This window comes from Abramis brama, assembly GCF_963993115.1.
Source record: "Abramis brama genome assembly, chromosome: 3".
Classification (NCBI taxonomy): Eukaryota; Metazoa; Chordata; class Actinopteri; order Cypriniformes; family Leuciscidae; genus Abramis; species Abramis brama.
Window position 1 is genome coordinate 58,632,322 of NC_139965.1, and position 25,033 is coordinate 58,657,354.

General features: G+C 36.3%; 1 protein-coding gene across 15 annotated transcripts in view; it reads right to left on the reverse strand.

The window, feature by feature from the left end:
• neo1a (neogenin 1a) overlaps positions 1–25,033 on the reverse strand; it is a 167,662-nt gene that overhangs the window by 34,084 nt on the left and 108,545 nt on the right. For 11 of the 15 annotated variants that reach the window (XM_084108455.1, XM_084108452.1, XM_084108451.1 and 8 more), the window contains exons 5-8: positions 21,683–21,819; positions 14,264–14,418; positions 14,012–14,132; positions 665–890 (exon numbers count right to left, since the gene is read on the reverse strand). In XM_084108455.1, coding sequence (XP_083964581.1) covers positions 665–890; positions 14,012–14,132; positions 14,264–14,418; positions 21,683–21,819 — 639 coding nt within the window. The remainder of the gene's footprint in view (positions 1–664; positions 891–14,011; positions 14,133–14,263; positions 14,419–21,682; positions 21,820–25,033) is intronic. The other 4 variants (XM_084108445.1, XM_084108458.1, XM_084108453.1 and 1 more) reach the window with 1 other exon arrangement.

Here is a 25,033-nt window from a genome sequence, read left to right on the forward strand (position 1 = left end):
AAGGACACGAAAACATGCCTGGGTCACATTTCACTTCATAGTCAAAATGCAAATAAAATATTTATTACATTTTTAATATGATATTTCATTTTTTGCATGCATGATATTGTTTAATAACAATTAAGCACAAAAATGATCCTAACCATAATGCATATGAATGTTTTACTTTTTTTTGTAATTCTCATTAGAATCTCATTACCGTAATGCAGTATTTTTTTTTTTCAGTAAGTTATTTTAAATAGATTTATCTAAATAATTAATTATGATGAATAAATACTTCACAAGATAAATACTAATACATATAGATAGATAGATGTGTCACATGACACTTCAGTGTCACGTGATCCTTCAGAAATCATTCTAACATGATGATTTGCTGCTCAAAAACACATTTCTGATTATTATCAATGTTGAAAACAGTTGTTCATATTTTTGTGGAAACTAATACATTTTTCAGGATTTTTTGATCAATAGAATGTTGAGAAGAACAGCATTTATTTGAAATAAATCTTTTTGCAACATTACAAAAGTTTACTGTAACTTTTGATTAATTTCATGGATCCTTGCAGAATAAAAGTACAAAATGTGTGACCATCTTACTGAGCTCAAACTTTGATACAGTAGTAGTGTATATATATATATATATAACAGATAAATGGCGTGCCTGTTAGTGCCCTCCAGGCTGTAGTACACTGAGTAGGTGACGTCTTCTCCGTGTGGTTCAGCGGGAACACGCCAGGTCAGTTTGATGAAGCGAGTGGACACCAGCGAGGCCACGACGTCCCGCGGGCCGGAGGGTTTGGGACCAGCGCCGACTCGGGACCCTGGCATTAGATGGTCAGTAGTGGCACGGGTCAGTGAGGTGGGAGGGGGGGAGGGCAGGGCTACATCTTTCAGTGTGTGAGTCAAAGCAGGAATAAAGGGTGGAGGGGGGCGGATAGTGAAGTCACACAGAAATACAGGGAGGGAGGGATGGATGGATGGAGAGCAAAACACAGGAGAACACATAAAAAGAAAAACAAACAAAGAAAGAAAAACATAACACAATGGCTTTTCCATGACAGGAAATCAACAAAACAGTGAAATAAATCACAAAGAAACATGAAAAATGCAATTATAATGGAAGAATGTCAGGCATGTAGTTGGAGAAAAACAGCTGAGGTGGAAAAAACGAGAATATTTTTCACTTTTATAATAGTTCATCTCAAAAAAAAAAAAAAAAAAAAAAAAAGTACATTGTTGTTTGCTAAAAATATGTCAAACGCCTGGCATGGCGAAGTTTCTTGCAGTGTATTTGATTGTCGGGAAGAAAAAGACTTTATGTGAATGGGTTTGGTTGTGAGTAAATTAATAAATACATATATTTTTGTGTGGACTATTCCTTTAAGTGAAGTTGGGAAAAATCCGAGCTTTTTGGGTAAAAAAAAAAGTCAAAAATCTCTCTATTTTATGTTCTCTAAAGGGAATTTTAGGAGACTTGATGTAACTGATGTCTTTATTCATTAGATTAGATTAGATTAGATAATACTTTATTGTCAGACAAGTCTGAAATGTTCCTTGCATGACAGTATCACTGTAAACCCTAACGCTCAAAATAATTAATTGGTTTGAGTAGGACAAACTTAAATTAGACCAATTAGACCAACTTTTATGAGTATGTAGCACTTTCTTTTTCTTTCAAGTTCACAGAACCGATATATTTTAAGTAAACTGAACTGTTTCATTGTTTTATGAAATTATTTCTTTTAATTTAGATGAACTTAAGTTCAACTGAAACTGGGCTGGGATTTCTATTTCCCAGCATGCTTTGCCCATGGCACTCGAAAGGGAGAGTAAATGCTGAAATTAAGTGTAATATAATGTTTTTTTTGTTGTTTTTTTTTTTTTTTTTTTTTTTGCAAGATTAATGTTAAGTGGGAGATTTAGTAGTGATTAATGTTTTGTAATGCTAATTTAGAAGAATTTTTGTTAATGTTGATTTTAGGAGTTACCGCCATGATGACAAGTGGTGCATGTGGCTTGGTTTGAGAGCATGTCAATTCTTTATATTGCAGCATTCATACAGCAAGTGCTAAACTATGCTATTGTTAGCATGTAAACCAGTTTACATTAGCAGTTTATAATAACAAAAATGTTCACATTGAGGTTACATGAAATGTTTAAGTTAAAAGTATGGATTAATGTACTCAAACATTTCACGTTAAGAACAAGTAAAATTGTTCAAAACAAGCACAAAATTAAAATCTGCAAGTTCTGCTTACTTAAACTTTGAATATTTGAAACTTAAATATTTTGAGGCAACTGATTGTCTTAAATGTATTGAGTTTTGCCAACTTATTCAGGTTTACAGTTACAACAATCAACATCGACACACCCTTGACCCACACAAAACAATCGCAAAAATTTCAGACATTAAACATTACACTCCCTTAAGGCATTACATTTCAACCATACACTCCGATACTACGCTTATACAATTACATTCGAAGTCTCTTGAGCGATGAAAGAACAACCTCTGAGAGTTTAAAAGCACCTTATAAAGGTTCTGAGAGATGTATTGTGTTGAGATGTGCTCTTCATGTCTTCTTCTGAACCAACTGATAATATACACTGATAGCAGCACTCATTAGCTTATAGCTTCCCCTAAATGACAAAATCCATTAGACGGAGAACAAATTAAACATTAGTTGTAGCAATTACAGTTTCCCACAAAGACAAGCCATCAATGTTCATCTGTCTAGCCTCAGGGAGAAAAAAATGATATCACTCAGCATTTATCTCTGGTTCAGCTCTCTAGCTTTACTTCTTTCCCTGGCAAACGTCACATTTAAACTATATATAAACTATATAGCTACAGCATGCCACAGTTGTAATATCATTGTTTTAGTGAAAAATCGATTCCCTTAACAGATTATAAATTCTACAACAAGTTAGTTAAAAATACAATACAATAGAACGTGATAAATTCTAGTAAAGGTGTTCATGAGAGGTTTAAAAAGCTTTCTAATTTATAATGGTGCAGGATGAAGTCTTTTTAGTTGATGTGGCTGTTTTAGATCATGTTTGGTTTTTCTACATAGTGTTTTAAAGTGGAACATTCTCAATAGAATTTAAATGAGTTGCACTTTTTATTATTTTCCAAAAAGAAAATTAGGCCGATATATTAAAGCTGATGGATTATTTCCGCTTCAGATGTGCACTGTTCACCATGTTGTTTTTGAATTGAATGAAATATGATTGGAATCACTTCAAAAAGGAAAATACAGTAAAGTACAAGTCTGTCATATCGGCTACATAAAATTATGAGAACATCATTATGAGAACATCATTATAATTGTGTGCTTGGGATATGGGTTTTAATTATGAGACTTGTGTTTTTGTAATCAGGTTCTCAAATTATATCAAAATTTGGATTTAGATTTATCAGCCAATATATCGGTTATCGGCTTTCAAATATTACTGCTTTATTACTAAGTATTAATATAATATTACTATAAGATACGAGTTATCGTATCGGCCAAATTTTTCATATCGGTGCATCCCTAAATTAAACAATAGGGATTTAGTCCTTTTGCACATAATTGGTCTGTTCAGTTCGTACAGCTTTTTAAAATCTCAAACACGTCATGTATATAATTAGCCTGATTGTATAAAGATTTGATGTTTTGGTGTGAGCGCTCAGCGTACTGGCAACATGTGAGAAGTGCAGTCATGTGACGTACGGTGGTTAACAGCAGAAGATTAATACCGACTCTATTCATAGCAGAGAGCAATAGCTGGTGCCACTGGAACAGATGGAGACTTCGCTCATTAATGATACACACTGAAGCTAAGAAAAAAGGTCAAAAGGCCTTTGGTGTAAAATGAGTATTCTTAACTCCACTTTTGCTTTAAATCGATGTAATTATGCATTTAATACTCAGTAAACGGTATTTCGAGAGTATGCAAATTAGTTTCTTGGTTGCTCAGAGCATGACTATATACTATGTATGTCACCAAGAATCATATTAATATCCTAAAGAGGTAATTGTACTACATGAGGACATGGGAAAAACGGCCTCATTCACCTCCATGTATTTATGATGTGGCCGTCGGAGAGAGTGCACTGCTAATAACCACTTATTGAGCTCCTTCTTTCATCTTACACAGACGGGTTAGACTGAAACGACCAACGGTACAGGAGACGTGACCCAAAAACACTTCATCCATTGGCATTAAATCTAACACCTCTCTACTATTGATCTGAGGGAACATGGTATTACCGTGAGGGGTCTGGAAGGGGTTTTATATTGAGTGAAGACATAAAAAGCGGGTTATATCACTCTTTCATGCTAGGGTTCATGTTCTTCACCGGCACTCATGTCCTGAGATCAGACAGGTTTGACTAATGCTGAAATGTGGAGCAGCTCTTGATATATAGACACTTTAGGAGTGTTTGAGGAGGAGAAATGGGCAGCTAAATCACACAGATCTCTAGGGTTTTACTCTCTTATATTTCTATATGGCTTCTCTTATTTAAAAAAAGGTAATTTATAATTGATCTCACAATTCTGACTTTTTCTCACAACTGCGAGTTTTTATCTTACAATTCATATCCCACAATTCTGTGAAAAAGTTGAAGATATAAATGCGCAATTGTGCGAAAAAAAGTCAAAATTTATATCCTGTAATTCTGACTTTATTTCTTCCAATTCCCTGTTCATAACTCACAATTCTGACTTTTTTTAATTGCGAGTTTATAACTCGCAATTATCTCCGAATTTTGAAAAAACTCTAAATTTATATCTTGTAATTCTGACTTTATTTCTTCCAATTCCCTGTTCATAACTCACAATTCTGACTTTTTTTAATTGCGAGTTTATAACTCGCAATTATCTCCGAATTTTGAAAAAATTCTAAATTTATATCTTGTAATTCTGACTTTATTTCTAGCAATTCTGAGTTCAACTCACAATTCTGACTTTATAAGTTACAATTATGAATTTATTTCTCATAATTCCAATTTTACAGCTCACAATTATGAATTGTGTGATATTAACTCAGAAATGCGAGAAAAAGTTAACAATACTGAGATATAAACTCCCAATTAAAAAGGCAATTGCAACTTTTCATCTTACAATTCTGTCTTCTCTTATTTAAAAAGGTCATTGTACTTTATCTCACAATTCTGACTTTTTCCTCACAACTGCAAGTTTTTATTTTACAATTCAGACTTTATTCTGTGAAAAAAAGTCAGAATTGCAGATATAAACTCAGAATTGTGAGAAAAAAGTCAGAATTTATATACTGTAATTATGACTTTATTTCATCCAATTCCCAGTTTATAATTCATAATTCTGACTTTTTTAATTGCGAGTGTATATCTCGCAATTCAGATTTTATTTCTTGTAATTCCAAGTTCATGACTCGCAAAAAAAAGCCAGAATTTATATCTTGGAAATCTGAGTTTCTCATCATTCCAATTTTATAGCTCAATTCTGAATTGTGTGATATTAAATGATATATTATTAAATTAAATAGACAATTACAACTTTTCATCTCACAATTCTGACTTTTTTCTCAAAACTGTGAGATATAAAAAATTACAAGTTATAAAGTCCGAACTGAGAGATGTATATCACAATTATGATAAAAAAAAGTCTGAACTGTGAGATAAAAAGTCTTTTTTATTTTTGACTCCATAGCTGAAACAAGCTTCCATTCACATTCATGTTTTTGTAGTTTAAACGGGGACGATAAGGGTATCGTTTTCAAAAACTTGCACTTTGAAACTCAAAAGTTTGTGGTTTCAGCCTCCCAAAATGCCATGAAAATGAACGGCCGAAGCGCATAAAAAGTTTTCCGACCGCTAAAAAATATCAGTTTTTTTTATTTTTTTATTTTTTTTAATAAAAATAAAAACATTCATTAGATATTTCCTGATACGGGCCCTTACAAAATATCTCCAGCCTTTTCTAGGCAATTCAATCCATTTTGTTGTAGCAAATAAACACAAAGCAAGGGATTTTTTTTTATAAGCAGATAAATGAAGCCAAGTACACAATAGTCCAATTTATCATTGGAGATACAGCTGGCCCGCAGCGACTGTGCATCGGATATGAAGCCTGAACCACTGCAGAGGCGACAGCAGTCTATCTCTTCAAAGTAAACATCATGAATATGAGAGGATGATGGATTAAAGGCCATCAACACCCCTGTTGAGATTAAACAGGTCTCTCACGTGATGCAGAGCAGCGTTTCGTCTCCTGAGACGTCTTGCTTCCATAGTCTAAAGAGATGAAAGCGCAGATCTAGGGAGGAGGAACGGGCACCTCGACGGGACGTCCCGCCCAGCACCAAAGCACAGGATTACGGGTCTCAGCGTGAAGCTGGCAGGGGACATCCTATGTGTTCACTGGGAAGGCAGACGCCCATCTGGCACGTCATTACTGTATGTCTATACCCAGTTACACCAGCCCTCGGGGTCAGTAAAGCATCGGCCCCATTCCCTCCTGCACCTGCTAAACCTCCATCAAACTGCGCCAATCCCTCGCGCTCAAGTCCCGCAGCCAAATCTGTTATTCTCTGACACTTCAGTCCCATTTGTCATGCTCAGTCCCAGTACCAAAAATATCACTGTGCTCCTTTGAGAAGCTTGGGCTCAGGCTGTTTGTAGGCTACAGCGATAGCTCTTTGTTTCAATGCTGAGCAAACATGAGATTATTAAATCAAACTGAATCGCTGGGAGTTCAGGATAAGAATTCATGCAGTACAAATTAGCATTTCACAATGTACATCAGCAAACCTACAGACCTTTTATATATCAGTTGTTGATACCACAGAGAACCCCAAAACTCACAAGTGATATCAGTCTTAAATGGTTAGTTCACCCAAAAATGAAAATTCTGTCAGTAATTACTCTCCCTCATGTTGTTTCAACCCCGTAAGACTTTCGTTCATCTTCAGAACACAAATTAAGATATTTTTGATGAAATCTGAGAGCTGTCTCACTCCTCCATAGGCTTTCTAGGTAATCGAGATCTGCCATCCCAGAAAAGTTAGTAAAGACATTATTAAAATTGTCCAAGTGACTACAGTGGCTCAACCTTAAGTTTATGTAACAGCGCAGCGCTTCTGGGTTGTACGTCAGAACGGAGGCTCACTATTGGCCAGCATCACACACATGACCAGCGTCGGCCAATAGTGAGCCTCCGTTCTGACGTACAACCCAGAAGTGCTGCGCTGTTACACTACGTGAACTCACTCAGAGGAACACAGAAGAAAATCAATAGTTGAATAAAACGTTCGTTTTTTTGTTTTGTTTTTAGTATTCTCATTGCTTGATAAACTTAAGGTTGAGCCACTGTAGTCACTTGGACTATTTTAATGACGTCTTTACTAACTTTTCTGGGATGGCAGATATTGATTACAGAGAAGCCTATGGAGGAGTGAGACAGCGCTCAGATTTCATCAAAAATATCTTAATTTGTGTTCCGAAGATGAACGAAAGTCTTACGGGGTTTGGAACAACATGAGGGAGAGTAATTACTGACCGAAGTTTCATTTTTAGGTGAACTAACCCTTTAACTGACACTGCGGTCTAACTTTTGAAGGGGAAAAAAAATAAAACGTGCCGAGCTATTTACACTAACTCCGCCCACCAATGTCTGGTTGGACTAGAGAAACATACAAAACCCACCAATGAAGTTTTAACACAAGTTCGAATCCGCCCTTTTCCGAACTGGTTCTGCTCCCCTTTCCCATCGCATATCAGATTGGTAAGCCAATTATTTTAAATAAATATGAAGAAAATATGTGAAAAGTGAAATTAAAATGCCTAACGGTTCTTTAATAATAAAGTGTTTATCGGGTAGGGTTAGGGGTATGTGTAGGGAGAGCTTTATTGTCCTAATAAGGCAGCATTTATTTAAATAAATATAATAATTTACACTCAATATGTTATTATTGCATTCTGTTTTATAATGTACTAAAATACTGAGGTGCAAATAGTATCTAACTACTATTTACACGTTGCAAAGAAAATACTATTTTTACAGTGTAAATATCTATCGCTATTTTCACTTAGTGGAAATAGCATATCACTAAGAAAATAGCCTAATGCTTTTTCACCTAGTATAAACATCAAAAAAATTATAATAATTTGGGGGCAAATTTGTTCCATGTGGTGAATATGATGGCACAGAAAATTAATATAGATTATTTTCACCCAATAATTATTGCAATGGTTTAAGTCGCTCTTTCTTTGACATTTTATAGTCATAGTTTAACCTGTAATAATTTTAATAATGGATTTTCAGATTCATGATTGAAAGTTTGTGTCTGGGATAAGTATTCAACAATAAGTCTGCATGTAGCCATTTTAAAAGTAGCACCAAAAAAAAAAAAAAAGTTATTTTAATAATAAAAAAATCAACCGCTGGGAAATATAGAAGTGTCTGAAGTTGAAGAAACTTGATTCAGTAATCTAGTATCGCATTTCAAACACGGTCAGTCTGGTGCGTCATAAAAATTGGTTTATATTTTATTTGGGTGAAATTACATTTCTTCATTCTCAAACAGAATAATTCCTTCGAGTTAAGCAACAGCTACAGGCTTCGCAACGTCAACTAAATCACATTAATATTCCGACCATTGAGTGATGAATCTTATAAACAAAGCAGAGATGTTGGAAAGCAGCTTGAAGGCTCTTTCTGAGGCCATAAATAAGCCAAGCGTATTTGCTCTGCTGTCTGGCACACAGGCCTAGTTAAAGTGTCACATGAACACAGTGAGAGGCCTCAGCGGAGACATACTGTTTATGTTTTATGGTTCCACAGGCTCCTCAGCTGAGATATAAACACAAATATGGCCCAAATCAGCATTGTATGCTCTCAGATCCATCACCTTTTTCTGTGCTCAGACTCACATTGTATCTTCATCTATCATTTTTCAACACACATACCTGGAACTGGAGCCCGCTTGCAAGGTCCAGTAACAACTATAGTCAAGCATCCATGAGGGACATCTACAGTGTGTCCAAGCTCTCGTCCGACTTTTCTTCACTCCATCACTTCTACACACACACACAAGCTGTAGATTACCAGCACTCAGAAAAACGCAGCTCTGTCTAGAAACAGATGCTTGGAAATTGGTTTTTGCCGGGTGTTTGTGCCATACAAGGTTTTTTTGGAAGAGAAAGAAAAAACGGAATGAAAAATTTAGGATTTTTTCAGTTGCCATGAATCCTTAATAATAATAATAAGTCCCTGCCAGGAAAAACAAGCATTCACATGCAAATATGGAATTAAAATGAATCTAGGGAAAGTAAACAAGCATCAAACTGTCAGGTCACGTCCTGATCTCATACCAGCTATACACGTCTTTTAATGCTTGTGGCGACCCACATTTCTATTCATTGTGCTGCACAAAGTCTTCACAAATATTCAAATAGATGAGTTTGTCTGAGTTTGTAGTTTCCATGATGAAGGAATGCTTGGAAATACTATGGAAGTCAATGGTGCACATCAACTGTTTGATTAGCAACATTCTACAAAATATCTTCCTTAGTGTTCAGAACTTGGGTGAACTATCCCTTTAAAAACTGAATGTCTATAAACCTTTTTCAACTTATTTTAACTTGAGCGCCACATTTTTTAGAACGCCGCTTTTATGGGTGGTTGCCATGCCAGGGTGTTGCAATGTCGGTTGCTAATGCTTCCTTAATAGTCTTTAGAACATTGTTGCTAAGGTGTAATGGGTGGTTGCCAGGGTGTTGCTATGCAGTTGCTAGGGTGTTCCAATTAGTATTTAGCACATTGTTCTGTTGTTGCAAGGGTTCTATGGGTGGTTGCAATGCCAGGGTGTTGCAATGCGGTTTCTAAGGCATACACTGTAAAAAAAATCTGTAGAAATTACAGTATTACTGGCAGCTGCTTGCCAGTAACTTACTGTAGATTTAAATTGATGTTATTTACTGGCAACAGTTTGTTCAAAGTTAAATGAACATTAAACATTAACAAGTCTTTATCTTTACAGAATAAAACTAAAATAACAGCCTCATGCAAAGCATTCTGGGAACCAAAATCTGAAGGAAAAAAAACAGAAAAAGGTTGATGAAGATTTCTGGTTCCCAGAATGCTTTGCATTAGATTGTTATTTTATAGTTTTATTATATATAAAGACAAAGACTTGTTAATGTTTAATGTTCATTTAACTTTGAACAAACTGTTGCCAGTAAATAACATCAATTTAAATCTACAGTAAGTTACTGGCAAATAGCTGGATAACTACAGCAATTTTTTTTACAGTGTACTTATTAATCTTTAGTGTATTGTTGTTAAGGTGTTATGGGTGGTCACCAGGGTGTTGCTATGAAGTTGCTAGGGTTTTCTGAGTAGTCTTTAGCACATTGTTTTGTTGTTGCAAGGGTGTTATGGGTGGTTTCCATGCCAGGGTGTTGCAATGTGGTTTCTAAGGTGTTCTTAATAAAATGTAGTGCATTGTTGCTAAGGTGTTATGGGTGGTCACCAGGGTGTTGCTACGCAGTTGCTAGGGTGTTCAGAGTATTATTTAGCACATTGTTCTGTTGTTGCAAGGTTTTTATGAGTGGTTGCCATGCCAATGTGTTGCAATGTGGTTGCTAAAGCGTCCTTAATAGAATTCAGTGCATTGTTGCTAAGGTGTTATGAGTGGTCACCAGGGTGTTGCTACGCAGTTGCTAGGGTGTTCCGAGTAGTCTTTAGCACAGTGTTTTGTTGTTGCAAGTGTTTTATGGGTGATTCCCATGCCAGTGTGTTGAAATGTAGTTACTAAGACACACTGAATAGTCTTTAATACCTTGTTAAGAGGTTGCTAGGGTGTTATGGGTAGTCAACAAGGTGTTGCTATGCAGTTGCTAAGGCATTCTAAGTAGTCTTTAGCACATTGTTACAGTTACAATGGTGTTATGAATAGTTTCTGTGCAACTGCAATGTTCCGAATAGTCTTTAGAGCGGTTGCTAAGGTGTAATGGGTGGTTGCTAGGATGTTATGAGGTCTCTTTCAGTTGTATTCATAAATTCCTTTTTTTTTTTTTTTTTACCACAGATTAAAAGAACTTTTCTGTGCTTTCTGAGAAAATCTGAGCAAATCTACATAAAAATCTCTGCACTTACAGTTGTGCTTAAGACAATCATAGCATGTCAAATCTAGAGCTAAGGGGAAAAAACACTTCAGCATTACCCTAATGAGTATGGGAGCATTTATTCCCTTACAAAAAAATTATAATGAGCAAGTTTCACAGACTGTGCCACAAACTCCCTGTCTGTAACTTAATAAACTCAGCAATCACCTCTAACAATAAGTGAAGATAAGCAACCGTGTTTTCCTATTCACCATGTGCTAGTCCAGATGGCAGCGAGAAGTGAGGCTTCAAAAAAGCCTCCAATCAGACCCGTCTAGCAGCTTTAACTAGAACACGCTGAGAAGCCTGCCAAAATAAAGTGTTTATAGGCCATTTTCATACAAGAGGAGCAAAGACTGCATCAAAGGCCCATAGAGAATACATAGAGACACAGGCTTCAACTCATAAAGATACTATTTTCACAGAAACAGAGTGACAATCTGACAACAAATCTGTGCATTCAGTGCTACTCTTGTAGATGATTGGATTAAAATTTTTAGAGTTGCTTGCTAAGGCAATCATCACTATTTCTATTGCTCATACGAAAGGACAGGGAGTCCTTCACAGTTATGAATGTACAGGAATAATATCTCAAAAATCATGCTATACGGTTTTGCCTGGCAGACCCAGGGACCAGAATATCATAGAGACTTCGGCGGTTGGTAAATAATATTCCAGCAACCATCCAGAACATGATTTCATCCTCACATTTTACATTAAACTCCGGTTCTGGCACACACATGGCCGTGAGCGCGCACACACACACACACACACACACACACACACACACACACACACACACTGAACAGGTGGCACTGCCAGAGAGGAAGCTGCAGCAGATGGCATCATGCACCTGACTTACACCAACACTACATTCAACCACTATACTTTCAATTAGATTCATATTAAAGAAAGATCATCTACATGGACAAATCCTCCAGTTTCCCTGAGATGTTTAGTTTTTTTTTTTTTTTTTTTTTGTGATATTGTTGTAAAACTAAATGGACCACTATTTAATGGTGCTCCGATTGATCGGGCGCCGATCGTTATCAGCCGATAATAGCTTTATATAGTTTAATCAGTGGTCTCTATAAAGATCGATCAGATGACGCAAAACTCACGAGACAATTTTTTCTATGCGCAGCTAAAATTGCTTCACTATATATTCACCGGTCTGGCAGTTCCACCAGGTGTATGAAAAGGACAATAAATCTGCAACATCTTTGTGGAGAGCAGAAACATCAACCCTTCAGCAATTACAGCAACAAACTAGATCTGTGCGATTTTAGTGCATTTCTTTCCTTCACAGCAGAGTGCTATCATTCCTCCCTAAAAGCCCAAGTTTAACGTCCAAATCAGTGATTGTCGTAAAATGCAGTCTACTGTTGCTAAACTCCTGTGCTCGATAATAAAAAGAGTTATTAAAACTGCATTAAGCTGCAAAAGTAATACGCAAGCGACTTTCTGTGCGTGCGCTCTGAGACAGAGTGGAACAAGGACAAGCAACATGAACTTTAGCGTCTAAACAGTTAAATACACACAGAAATATGTCAAAATGGCCGGCTTTGTGAGCATTCGCTTAAACACCATTGGTTATGTCTTAAGTGAACATAAACAGCTGGGAAATAAGTTGTATGTGTATCAGTGTATTGGATCCGTGCATTCGCTCTTAAAGTGACAGCAGCCTAATATTCCTGATGCCGTCTGTGTCATTAATGTTAATCAAACAACTTAAGATAAAGAGAAATCACTCACTGCTCTTTAGTAGATTGATTAATATATATTTAATTTATAAAGTGAAGACTATGCAGTTGTTTTACATTTGATTACTTTCTGTTGATAAAGACTGTTCTGTGAATGCTATATTTGTTAAGCAATAAGCTGTACCTAATCACCTCTATATGTTGCACATGTTGCTTGCGGATAAATAAAGAGTTGTCTATTCATGATACTTTCTCATCTCTTAACTTTTTTTATACTTAAAATACGTTGTTGTTGAGAATAGCCTAATAACCCCAGTGAGTCTATTTCAAGCCTTCTATTTATCATGTAGTATTATTTATTTCGGTGATCGGTATCGACCAATCGTAATCGTAATCATCCCCAAAAACCCTGATCGGAGCACCCTTATCTATAATGAGACGTTATGAACACTTTTTGTAATGAGAGTGTACTAAAACTAATATAAGACCTTCCCTTCAGGAAGAACCAAGCTGGATTTAGCTGGATTTTCCAATAGGGTTTACAATGGGAAACTTTAAAAAAATATTCAATCTTATATAACTCCAGTTGTATTGCATAAATATAATGAAAATGTCCCTGACACTTGCTTAAGATGCAGTGAGTTTAAAGGTACATTATATCATTGCATATGGGAGTGCGAAGAAGTCAAACATTTTTGGAAAGGTGTGAAAGAAATGATTATTGATGTTAACATTCCATTGTCACCTTTACTTTTTCTATTACATTTGTTTCCTAAGGAGCTCAAGCTAAAAAAGAAAGAGTATATATTTATAAATATATGCATTCTTCAAGCAAAACGGCTTATTTCTTTAAATTGGAAAAATATTTGTGCACCAAGTATAGGATGTTGGCTAAAAGAAATGGTAACAAATATGTCAATGGAAAAGATGACATATTTTAAGGGACAAATATACAGTTTTTGATGGAGTTTGGGGACCTTTCAGATCATTCTTAAAATGTGGTGGACTTGGAAAGGTGTTAATAAAAGACTAAGAAAAGAGGAGGTATAGAAAATCAATGTTTTTTCTTGCTTTCTGTTACATGGAAATGTATATGTTCATGTGCTTTCTTTCAAAAAAAGAATAATACAAATAAAAAATAAATAAAAATATTCAATCTTAGACGTACCTTGATCCAGTATGATGAGCTGAGCACTCGACTGCACATTACCAGCGTCATTCTCAGCTAAACACTGATAGAAACCTTCATCTGACTTGACCAGTCCCAGCACCTGCAAGTTCTGCTCCTTCTATAAAGACGCAAACAAGAACATTGCAGTCAACTAGAAGAAATGTCCATATGCGCTCACTGTTATAGTGCATTCTGTATCACACATTTTCATGACAAAAGGTCAACAGCATGTCCTAGCTGGCAACTTACAATGATCTTGAAATAGTCGCTGGGAATGACGGCATCTCCGTTCTTCACCCATTTGATGGTGGGAGCCGGTGAGCCGGTGACCTCACACTCGAAGATGACGTCTGTGGCTTCGTGAGCATATATGTTGGCAGGTTTCTTCAGGAACTGTGGGGAAGCTGAGAAGAGATGAAGAGATTCAAATGCCTGTATAATTTAGTACTATTAATAACTTTGGAAAACAACACGATTTGCTTAGTTTTGACTCTTCTCAACCCCTAAATATCCCATCCCTAAACACCAGGATGGGGCTAAATGTGTAGCTCCTAATAGGAGAACGCAAAACCTCCAAAGGCTTGCCATTAGTAAATGAGGTTATTTGATGTTGGAGAAGATAAACATGACATAGATCATCTCAATAACAAGGTAGTGTGCAGCAGAATGATTCAGGTCTGTCTGCTAGGATGTAATTGGATTGTTGCCCTGTGTTGTGCCTGATTCGCTACAACACAACCACAAGCCGAGCATTTCACATTACACATCACAGGCATTACATCACATCCCATCACACAAAACATTACATAATATGCATGATTCATAACCTTAAATCGCACAAAATGCATATGTGTGTATATATATCTCTTTATTTAAAAAAAAAAAATTACACAGTCATGTGAAACAACAAATGACATATTACACCATGTCATTATTTATTTAACAAAAATAAAGCCAAAATGGAAAAGCCATGGATGACAAACTAAATACACCCTCTGATTCACTTGCATTCATTTTTTGATTTTCTGAATATGTATTCTCTCGTGATTTCATCTGACTCCATAAATGAAAAGGTTTTAATGATATCCATGCATCATTAAAAGTGAGCGAATGTTTGACTATCCTTTTTAACTCTTTAATGAAAATAATGTCAAAGTCAGTTAGAATAATCAAATGTAATAATTTATTATGTCAGGTAAATGTATCATGCCAATTTCATAATCAGATCAAGGATAATCAATGATAAATGTTCACATTAAACCTATGGATTTTTGGGTGAATTCAGGTGATCTTAGCATGAGAGAGAAGGAGTGGGGGATGAGGAGAAGGAATGTAGATTTCACCTAACTTGGCGCTGCGCATTATGGCCAAACATCTCTACTTTGGTTTTGTCTGTCCAAAGGACATTGTTCCAGTATGTCTTGAGGTTTGTTCAGATGCAACTTTGCAAACCTAAGCCGTGCTGCCATGTTTCTTTTTAGAGAGAAGAAGCTTCCAAACATGCCATTCTTGTCCGTTCTTTTTCTAATTGTACTTTTTTAGGAACTTTAACATTTAACATGTTAACTGAGGCCTGTATAGGGTCTGACCTTGGCGTGAATTTGCTGGGATGTCCACGAAGATTGGCAACTGTCTTGTGAATAATCTTCCTCACTGTACAACAATGCACTTCAATGGCCGTATTCAGATTGATGGCAGCAACAATTGCTTCTCTAAGATCATTGCTGATGTCTTTCCTCCTTGGCATTGTGTTTTAACACACACCTGAATGCTCTAGACCAGCAAACTTCCCAAACTTCTGCTTATATAGAGCTGATCCCACTTGCTGATGACATTTGATTAGCAGCTTCTTACCCTCTTAATTCTTATGGAAGAAGTAGGGGTGTACTTAGTTTGTCACCGATGGCTTTTCCAATTTGGCCTAGCTTTCGTTAAATAAGTAATGACACAGTGTAATATGTCATGTTTTGTTGTTCATCAGAGATTGTATTTACCTCATTTTTAAGACCTGCCAAGGACCAGATGAATTTTCATTATGTCCTGACACATGAAACCATATTGCCCATATGTCCCCATCCTTTTGTTGTTTTTGTTATTCTTGATCTCATAAATACTGTATATCAGTAAAACAGACAACAATTTTTTTTTTTTTTTTTTTGAATAATACAACAATGAATGTAAGTGAATGGGGAGGGGTCACAATGAGCAAAGGGGAAAAAACAGCAAATAAAGATAATGAATTTTCATGAAAATAAATATTTTTGTGATTGTCAGTATACATTCTCAAAATCACCATCCAAAGCTAGAATGGCTACATAAAGCTAAGCTGAGGTGAAATGCAGATTATTGGATCTAGCATATGTAAGATAAGTTGCAGCATCAGGACCACACTGACTGTGACTGAGGTAAGGTGATGAATGGCTGAGAGTGTGTGTGCTCCTGTAGTTTTGCTGAGGTCTGCACACACAACCTGCTGAAAAACACTTGTCACACACTGCTGGGTTCCTGCTCAAGCCGGCTCCACACGGGACAGATGGTTCATGTTTCAATCACTCAGTATATCTCAAGCCCAGGAGCACATACACAGGGAAGCACTGTACAAATGTTACACATATACAGATGTGTGATTGTACAAACTTCACTGCAAAAAAAAAATGCTTTTCTTACTTAGTATTTTTGTCTTGTTTCCAGTCCAAATATCTAAAAATTCTTAAATCAAGATGCATTTACTAAAGTAGTAAAAGGTTTGTTTTCTGAGGAAATAAATCAAAATTAAATTAGAGTTGTTGCTTAAAAAAAGCAAAATGATCTGCCAATGGGGTAAGACAAATAACCTTAATTCAAACAGAAACAAGATCATTTTTCTTACCCCATTGGCAGATCATTTTGCTTTTTTTAAGCAACAACTCACTTAATTTGGATTTATTTAGACATAATATCTTATGGCATTTTACTTTTCTGGCAAATGCATCTTGATTTATTTTTTATTTCTTTTAGATATTTGGACTGAAAACAAGACAAAAATACTAAGTAAGAAAAGCATTTTTTGCAGTGTTTTGCATTATTGCTGGACAACAACAGCACCATACTAAGCCAGTTTTCACATTAAAGTCAACACAAAACTATTTTACTTCCTTAAGCTGATGTACGTCCTAGTGTGAAAAACGATACAGCAAGACATGATTTTGTTATCAGGAACTTGCTGGATTGTGAAAAGTGTGCATTTTAAACCAAAATGGAGTCAGACCTGATCGCTGTTTTGCAGTTGTGGAGGACTGTTCACGTTACATTACCGTTCACCAGAATACATTTTCTGCATTAACTATTGTCAAGATTTTAGAAAGGCTGTATTACCTACAAATGTGTCCTAAAACCATGCTTAAAAAGCTTTTATTTGGTAAACATTATTTTCCACTTACACGTATCTTAGGATATGCCAATCAAAGTAATTTCAGTGAAATAGCAAGTTGATTAATGAAGATATTCTTTTGAAATAATGTGTACTAGTGATTCATGCACAATAACACCAGGAGCTAGTGATGCACCAATATGAAAATTTTGGCCTATACGATAACCGATAATTCTTTACATTTGAAAGCCGATAACCGATATATTGCCAGATAAATCTAAATCCAAATTTTTATATATTTTTTGAGTGCCTGATTACAAAAACAAAAGTCCCAAAATGTCCCAATACCACAATTATGATGTTCTCATGATAATTTTATATATCCATATGACAGACTTGCATGTTGCACTTAACTGTATTTTCCTTTTTTGAAGTGATTCCAATCATATTTAAAGCAATTCAAAACCATCATGTTGAACAGTGCGCATCTGAAGAAAATAATACATTACTTATCGGCTTTAATGTAACGGCCTCATTTTCTTATCGGGCCGATAACGATAACATTAAAAATAAACATATATCGGCCCATACCGATATGGTGGCCGATATATCGTGCATCCCTACTAGGAGCATGTATTAAGAAAGTAAATAATTGTGATTTGATGTTGACTTTAAGAAATAATTGTGAGGAAAGTGTGCTGAGACAACAGAAGAAAAGATAAAGATAAAGCCAGAGCATTTCTTTCATGGTCACAGACCGGTTACGTTCCCTATACGTTCTACACGGAGATTATAGTGATGATAAAACCGTCTCAAATGACCACACAGCTCTTATCACTGCCTCACTCGCATTCATGAGCATGTCTCAGGTTTCCCGCTGTATTACAGACAATGTCAAAGCTCAACACACACTCCTGTTTCCATTCATCCACCCTGCATTTCAGAGTAGGCTGAGAAATAACAGCAGCCTATACAAGCCAGTCGCTTATGGTCTGTGTATCTCAGAAAAGACAGTCTATCAAAGTTTAATAAGATTCTGGACCTTTCACCTTCACTATAACAGAGCAGAGGTTCCCGGTTCCCGCTCACACTTCTGCATGTTGACTAGTTACGTATGGTGGACATTTGAAATATGAGCAAAACAAGACATGAATGTTTTATTTCACATTTTAAACAGGAACACAAGAACGTTCGGGATTCAATACAACTGCTCTATCAATAGCATTATGCTGATTACCACAGAAAATATTTCTGATTTGTTAAAACAAACACACACGGTTACAGTAACTTGCAATGGGAGCTTGTAAAAAACAAGACCAGCATTCCAGAGGGATTACAAGTCTCATACTTGTGTTGAAGCATGAATTATTCAGCAAAAACTACTGTTCTAGGCAAACTAACGTCTGGTTGTTGTGTGTTTCCAGAGTAATTCCTGTGAGTGAACATGATACCTTTCTGGTTATTATGCAAAACTTACCAAGTTTACTGGCTTGACGTGTCACTGAAGTTGAAAGACTGGATATAGATCTATAAATATTACACCGTTTATTCAGCAATTATAACTCATGTCAACATGCATCATGTGTCTTGTGGCTGTACATGTATTTTTGCTCTTATGGACAGTCCTTATACTTCTCCTTGTGAAAAAAGTGCACTTTATCATACTTAAAAAAAAAAAAAACGTATTATGGAAATAATATACTTAAGAAGTGTGAACTGAATGTAATGTTTTCTGATACATGTTAAGTTAAATTAAATGTAGAACTTGACATGTAGTTAAGGAGGACTTAAGTACATCTTTATGTGTCATTTAAATTCTGTTGTCTTTAAAATATGGTTAAAGTGCATTGTTGAATGTCCCGACAAACATTTATGGTAAACTGAAATATATATTTGTAATTACACATTTGTAGTAATTAAATTAAAATATATATCAACTAAGTGTATTATCAAAGAATACCCAAATTATAATCAAGTACTTTAAATGTGCTTTTGTGTGTTAGTAAACACATCAAAGTAAGTGTACTTTAAAGCACAACAAAAGATCAATAAATCAAGATTTTTATAAGAATTGAACTGTTGTGCCAAACTTTAAACTTTCTAAAAATTAAATAATCAGACTTATGTTCAAATCATCATTTTGATCCTGGTTTTAATTTACATTTAGGATAGATTAACTTTAATCCTGCGGTTCCATTACTTTAAACTCTTTATTTAGTTGGGATTAACTTTAAATATACAGGTGAGGAGGTTAATTTTTTATTTTATTTTAATACAATAACAAACAATAACGAATCCATCATGGTGGAAAAAAAAATTACTTGTAGATGAAGGTTTTAATCACAGGTTATATTTTTAATCCCTGATTTGTAAATCGAAGTGGAGCAAAACAGCTGAAACTAAAATAAAAACTAGATCAACAATTCCTTGATTAGCTCTAAACTTATGTCTTAATTTGATCATTGGTGCAACCCACCCAATGACTTAAAATGTACTTTAAAGTAAAACTTAATTACTCTACTCAAGAGACCGTCATGAAAGTGTAAGAACACTTAAGTGGCCTTTTATTTCATTAATATTATATGTGACCCTGGACCACAAAACCAGTCACATGGGTTAATTTTTTTAAATTTGAGATGTATACATCACCTGAAAGTAGAATAAATAATGTATGGTTTGTTAGGATATGACAATATTTGGTCGAGATACGACTATTTGAAAATCTGGAATCTGAGGGTGCAAAAAAATCTAAACATTGAGAAAATCTCTTTTAAAGTCCATTTATGTTCACGATTGTGCTGCATTCACTCACAAAAATAAATGTTTTATATATTTACTGTAGGAAATTTACTAAATATCTTCATGGAACATGATCTTTACTTAATATCCTAATGATTTTTGGCGTAAAAGAAAAATCGATAATTTTGACCCATACAATGTATTGTTGGCTATTGCCACAAATATACCCGTGTGACTTATGACTGGTTTTGTGATCCAGGGTCACATATTATCTGCAAGTACCGTTTGTTTAAAATATATTTAATATGCACATTCTTAAAGTGCACAATTAAGCACACTTCTTTTTCACAAGGGATCATCCATTGAAATTTTTAACTAGATTCCTAATTAGAGCACTGAAGCAGAACCAGATTTCTTCCCTATTTTTGTCATATTATTCAAACCAAAATGCATTGCAACCACACACAATGATCAGCAAACCGCCCACGTAAAAAGACGAGCCGAGAGAGTGTTTGACACTCGCTTGTGTCCTGGGAGGAGCTCGGTTTGAGTTTGGCATTGCACCTCTTCTGTGAGCTGTTGGATTTACTATCGCTCCAACACAAAACCTCTCCAACCCACAAAGGCAAAGCAAGGGCCTGAACGTAGCGGTCTCCCGGTCTCTTTCATCTTTTCATCTCGTCACAGTGTAGGATCAATTCTCAGCAGACAGACAGATGGCTAAAGCTCATTACACTCCACATATCTGCATGACATCTACTGCCCAGATTCTATTCGATTCTTTGTAATTTCACACCTGTCTGAACAGTCCCTTTCATCATCACACAATCAAATATCATGCACTTTAATAGAAGTCCCACCCAAAAGCTACAGCGCAAGCAATTACAGAGAATCCTACATGTGTGTTTCTGCAAACATGTCTGAAGTGTGATCAGACCGTGCAATCGATTTACAGTGTGACATGACGATCAAGTCAAGTCACCTTTATTTATATAGCGCCCACTTTTTACAATACAGCTTTCAAAGCAGCTTTAAAGAGATGGCAGGAAAATAATGCAACAAAGTTTGTTTCTAGAAGAAAATAGCGTCATAGTCCAGCTTAAAGGGTAAAGAAGAAGCTCTGCGCTGTTACACTACGTGAACTCACTCAGAGAAACACAGAAGAAAATCAATAGTTGAACAAAGTCGTTATTTTTATTTTTTATTTTTTCGCACAAAAAGTATTCTCGTCACTTGATAAACTTAAGGTTGAGCCACTGTAGTCACTTGGACTATTTTAAACAATGTCTTTACTAACTTTCTGGGCCGGCAAGTTTCAATTACAGAGACGCCTATGGAGGAGTGATCCAGCTCTCAGATTTAATCAAAAATATCTTAATTTGTGTTCTGAAGATGAACGAAAGTCTTACAGGGTTGGAACAACATGAGGGAGAGTAATTACTGACAGAACTTTCATTTTTGGGTGAACTAACCCTTTAAGTAAATTCAGTGATGGTTCATTTTTGTTGTAAAACAGTTATTAATTGCCTCTCTGGAGAAGATCACTTGATTAGTCGTTTATAAGCGAGGTTTAAGCTTACCTCTCAGCGTGAGCTCAGTCTGGGCCTCGATGGATCCGTTGGCGTTGTCTGCCAGACAGTTGTACACACCGGCGTCTTCCTCGGTGAGATTGAAGATCTGCAGACTGCCTCCGCCGAGCACCTCGAAGCGGCCCGTGCTGTGAAGAAAAACACACGCTGTCAATTCTCTCCCTTCAGAAAGTTAAATGTATACTTAGCCCAACACTGATTCAATAACTGCAGTATAAATGTTCTTTCTCACATGCAACACAATGGAATAAATCTTTCAAAGGGAGCATGCTAAGAGAAAAGGCGTGGTTGTGTGGTTTAGCCGTTAAAGGTCAGGCTTTGTTATCAGAAGGTCTCTGGTTTGAACCAGGGGGAAACAATGAACCGGTCAGCATTGAGCCCTTGAGCAAGACACTTAACCCCAGGACGCTTCAGGACGATTGTATTATTACACTGCATGTTGCTTTGGATCAAAGGGACTCTTGTCTAACAAGGTAGTGTGATAGGATGAGCTTTATCTTCACAAAAATATTGTTAGTTCACCTCAGAAGGCCAAAGTGTGTGTGTGTGTGTGTGTGTGTGTGTGTGTGTGTGTGTGTGTGTGTCTGTCTGTCTGTCTGTCTGTCTATCTATCTATCTATCTATCCCAATAGTCTGTCTGAATTAACTGAATATTTAATTATTGACAGTTTTTCAACCCTGTAACCAGTAGCGGTTTTTGGCACGGGCGAACCGGGCAATCGCCCGGGGCGGCATTTTTGGGGGGGCGCCGCCGGCACGAAAAAAAAAATAATAATAATAATTGCGCCGCGAAGCGGTTTTCTATTATCTATCATTTCACTGTGTGGGGAATTGGCAAATTTGCGCCCCTGCTTGCTGAGAAGATGCCGTGCACAGAAGCTGTTTGTTTGAGAAGGGGAAAGGGGAGGGGGCGCGGAGGCGCAGGGGAGGGGGGAGAGACCCAGAGGTGAACAGTCATCCGCGCCCGCGCCTCCGCGGATGACTGTTCACCTCTGGGTCTCTCCCAAATGGAACGGACAAGAGGGGGGAACGGGGGATCCATATAGTTATCTAAGTAAGTGACACCTCGACTTTCTTTCAAATAACGCACATTTCATTCATAATAAATACAGGCCTCTATATTTCCTGCACATTTTTGTTTTTCTGAATTGTCTGAATGGCTAATAAAAATAGGTAATACAAAACGATTACTTGGTCACCACCACCAAGGTGAATTGGTTTAGTCTTGACTTCTGGTCGTGACTCGTCGTGAGTGACAGTTGTTATGGGGGGGATCAGGGGAAATCTGTTGATTGTCGATGTCCAGTGCCAAATAAGAGATGGACAAGAAAGGTCAAAGCCATCAGGTGCCCAATTTAGAAACGAGCGAAAGATAAAGGTATGCAACTATGTTTTCTCTGTATGATTACGGTATCCATGTCATGAATGAAGGGGCAATATTAATTGGTGGGTATAACTCTTATTTGTTAGCCTTTTTGCTATGATTCTTGCTATGCTTAACAATAATTCGGTTTTAACTCAAACACGAGATCTAATTTCACCATAATATTGTGCTTTGCAACAAAACTGTTACAAGTTCAGTTATTACACTGCAAAAAATGCTTTTCTTACTTAGTAGCCTATTTTTTTCTTGTTTCCAGTCCAAATATCAAACATTTCTTAAATAAAGATGCATAACGTTATTTTACTAAAGTAGTAATAAGATATTAAGTCTTGTTTTCTGGGGAAATAAATAAAAATTGAGTTTTTGTTTAAAACAAGCAAAACATGATCTGCCAATGGGGTAAGAAAAATTATGGGGGGGGGGGGGGGGGGGGGGGCGCTCGAAGGGGGTCTCGCCCAGGGTGTAATTCAATGTAGAACCGCCACTGCCTGTAACCAATAGTTGTCTGAATACAAAAGGCATTTCTGAATTTATTTATTATTTTTCATCCCTGTTACCAATAGTGGTATGAATGCATGACAATTCTGAATTTATTTACTATTTTTCATCCCTGTTACTAAAAGTTGTCTGAATACAAAATACATGTCTGAATATATATACACTTTTTCATCCCTGTTACCAAAAGCTGCATGAATACAAAATACATGAGTGAATACCATTTAAAAACCATGTGTGCTTTCTAGTAATAAACATTAAACTAAGAAAAAATATTTTTAAATATATTATAATTCATTAAAACTGGGTAACAGGGTTTCTTACAATATCCTGGATGTTTAAAAGGCTGCGCTTGATGAATGCTTGATAAAATGATTTCTGCAGAAATTATTTTGCCATTTCTTTGCCCTACTGACAAACTAATCATCATTCAGTTGTGGAGTTGGGTGAATCTTCGACATAGGGAACATGCTGTGATGCTGTGCAAGGCATCAATAGTTTAGAGAAAAGAAGAGAGCGTCCACAGTAAGAGGTAGAGGAGCCGACTGCTCTCTGGCCCAGAAAACACAGAAAACAACCCGATCTGTCAGACATCGATTGGTATTAAGCACCAGCATTCTCACACTGACTATTTTTTATTTCTCTGCCCGTCTCAGCTGTAAAGTAACCAGATCCATGTGTTGCATTCAGAATCAAACTGTGCTTGTATTACTTTCATTTTATTTACATTTTTGGGATTAAAAAAATAAATAAAAAAAATCAGTGGAATTCTAAGGAACGGATTTAAACAGTTAAATCAACAGAGATGAGAGTACAATAAAGGCATCATGAAGTTAGACAGAATATATAATAAATGAACACCTAAAGAAGAGCAAGTCATTCCTAAACCAATGCAAGTACCAGAATATCTATAAATTTACAGAGCGTGGTTCAACAAATGCGACAGTTCTCTGGTGGATGTCCAAGGCTAACTGTCGACAGTGTCCGAAACACACGTCAGAAGAGAGAGAGTAACTCAACGAAACTCCACCCTACCTCAAGCATAACACACACCTCAACCCAAGGAAAAACCAGCAGGTCTCATGAAGCGGGTCTTTGTGCTTTTGGGCTAAAGAACACGCAGTGAAACACGTAGACCCAACGAGGAGCTTTTCCACAGAAGACACACTTCATTCTTCATGTTTTTCTTTCATGGACTGTGACGTTATTACTCGTACGCTGCTTTAAGAGTGTGAATGCTGAAGCTCCACATCAGCTGCAAGTGTCTTATGATCTCCGCATGTGTATCAAGGGCCTTCAAAACTGTAATGTGATCCTTTTACATTTGTCAACATGTTATTTTACTTGATTTAATCTGAAAGACTCACTTAGACTCCTTGGAACTGGATCAAATGAATACTTTAGGAAAATATATACACAAGTAGTATTTTCAGTGGTTAAAAACAAAAAGGACAAAATGAGAC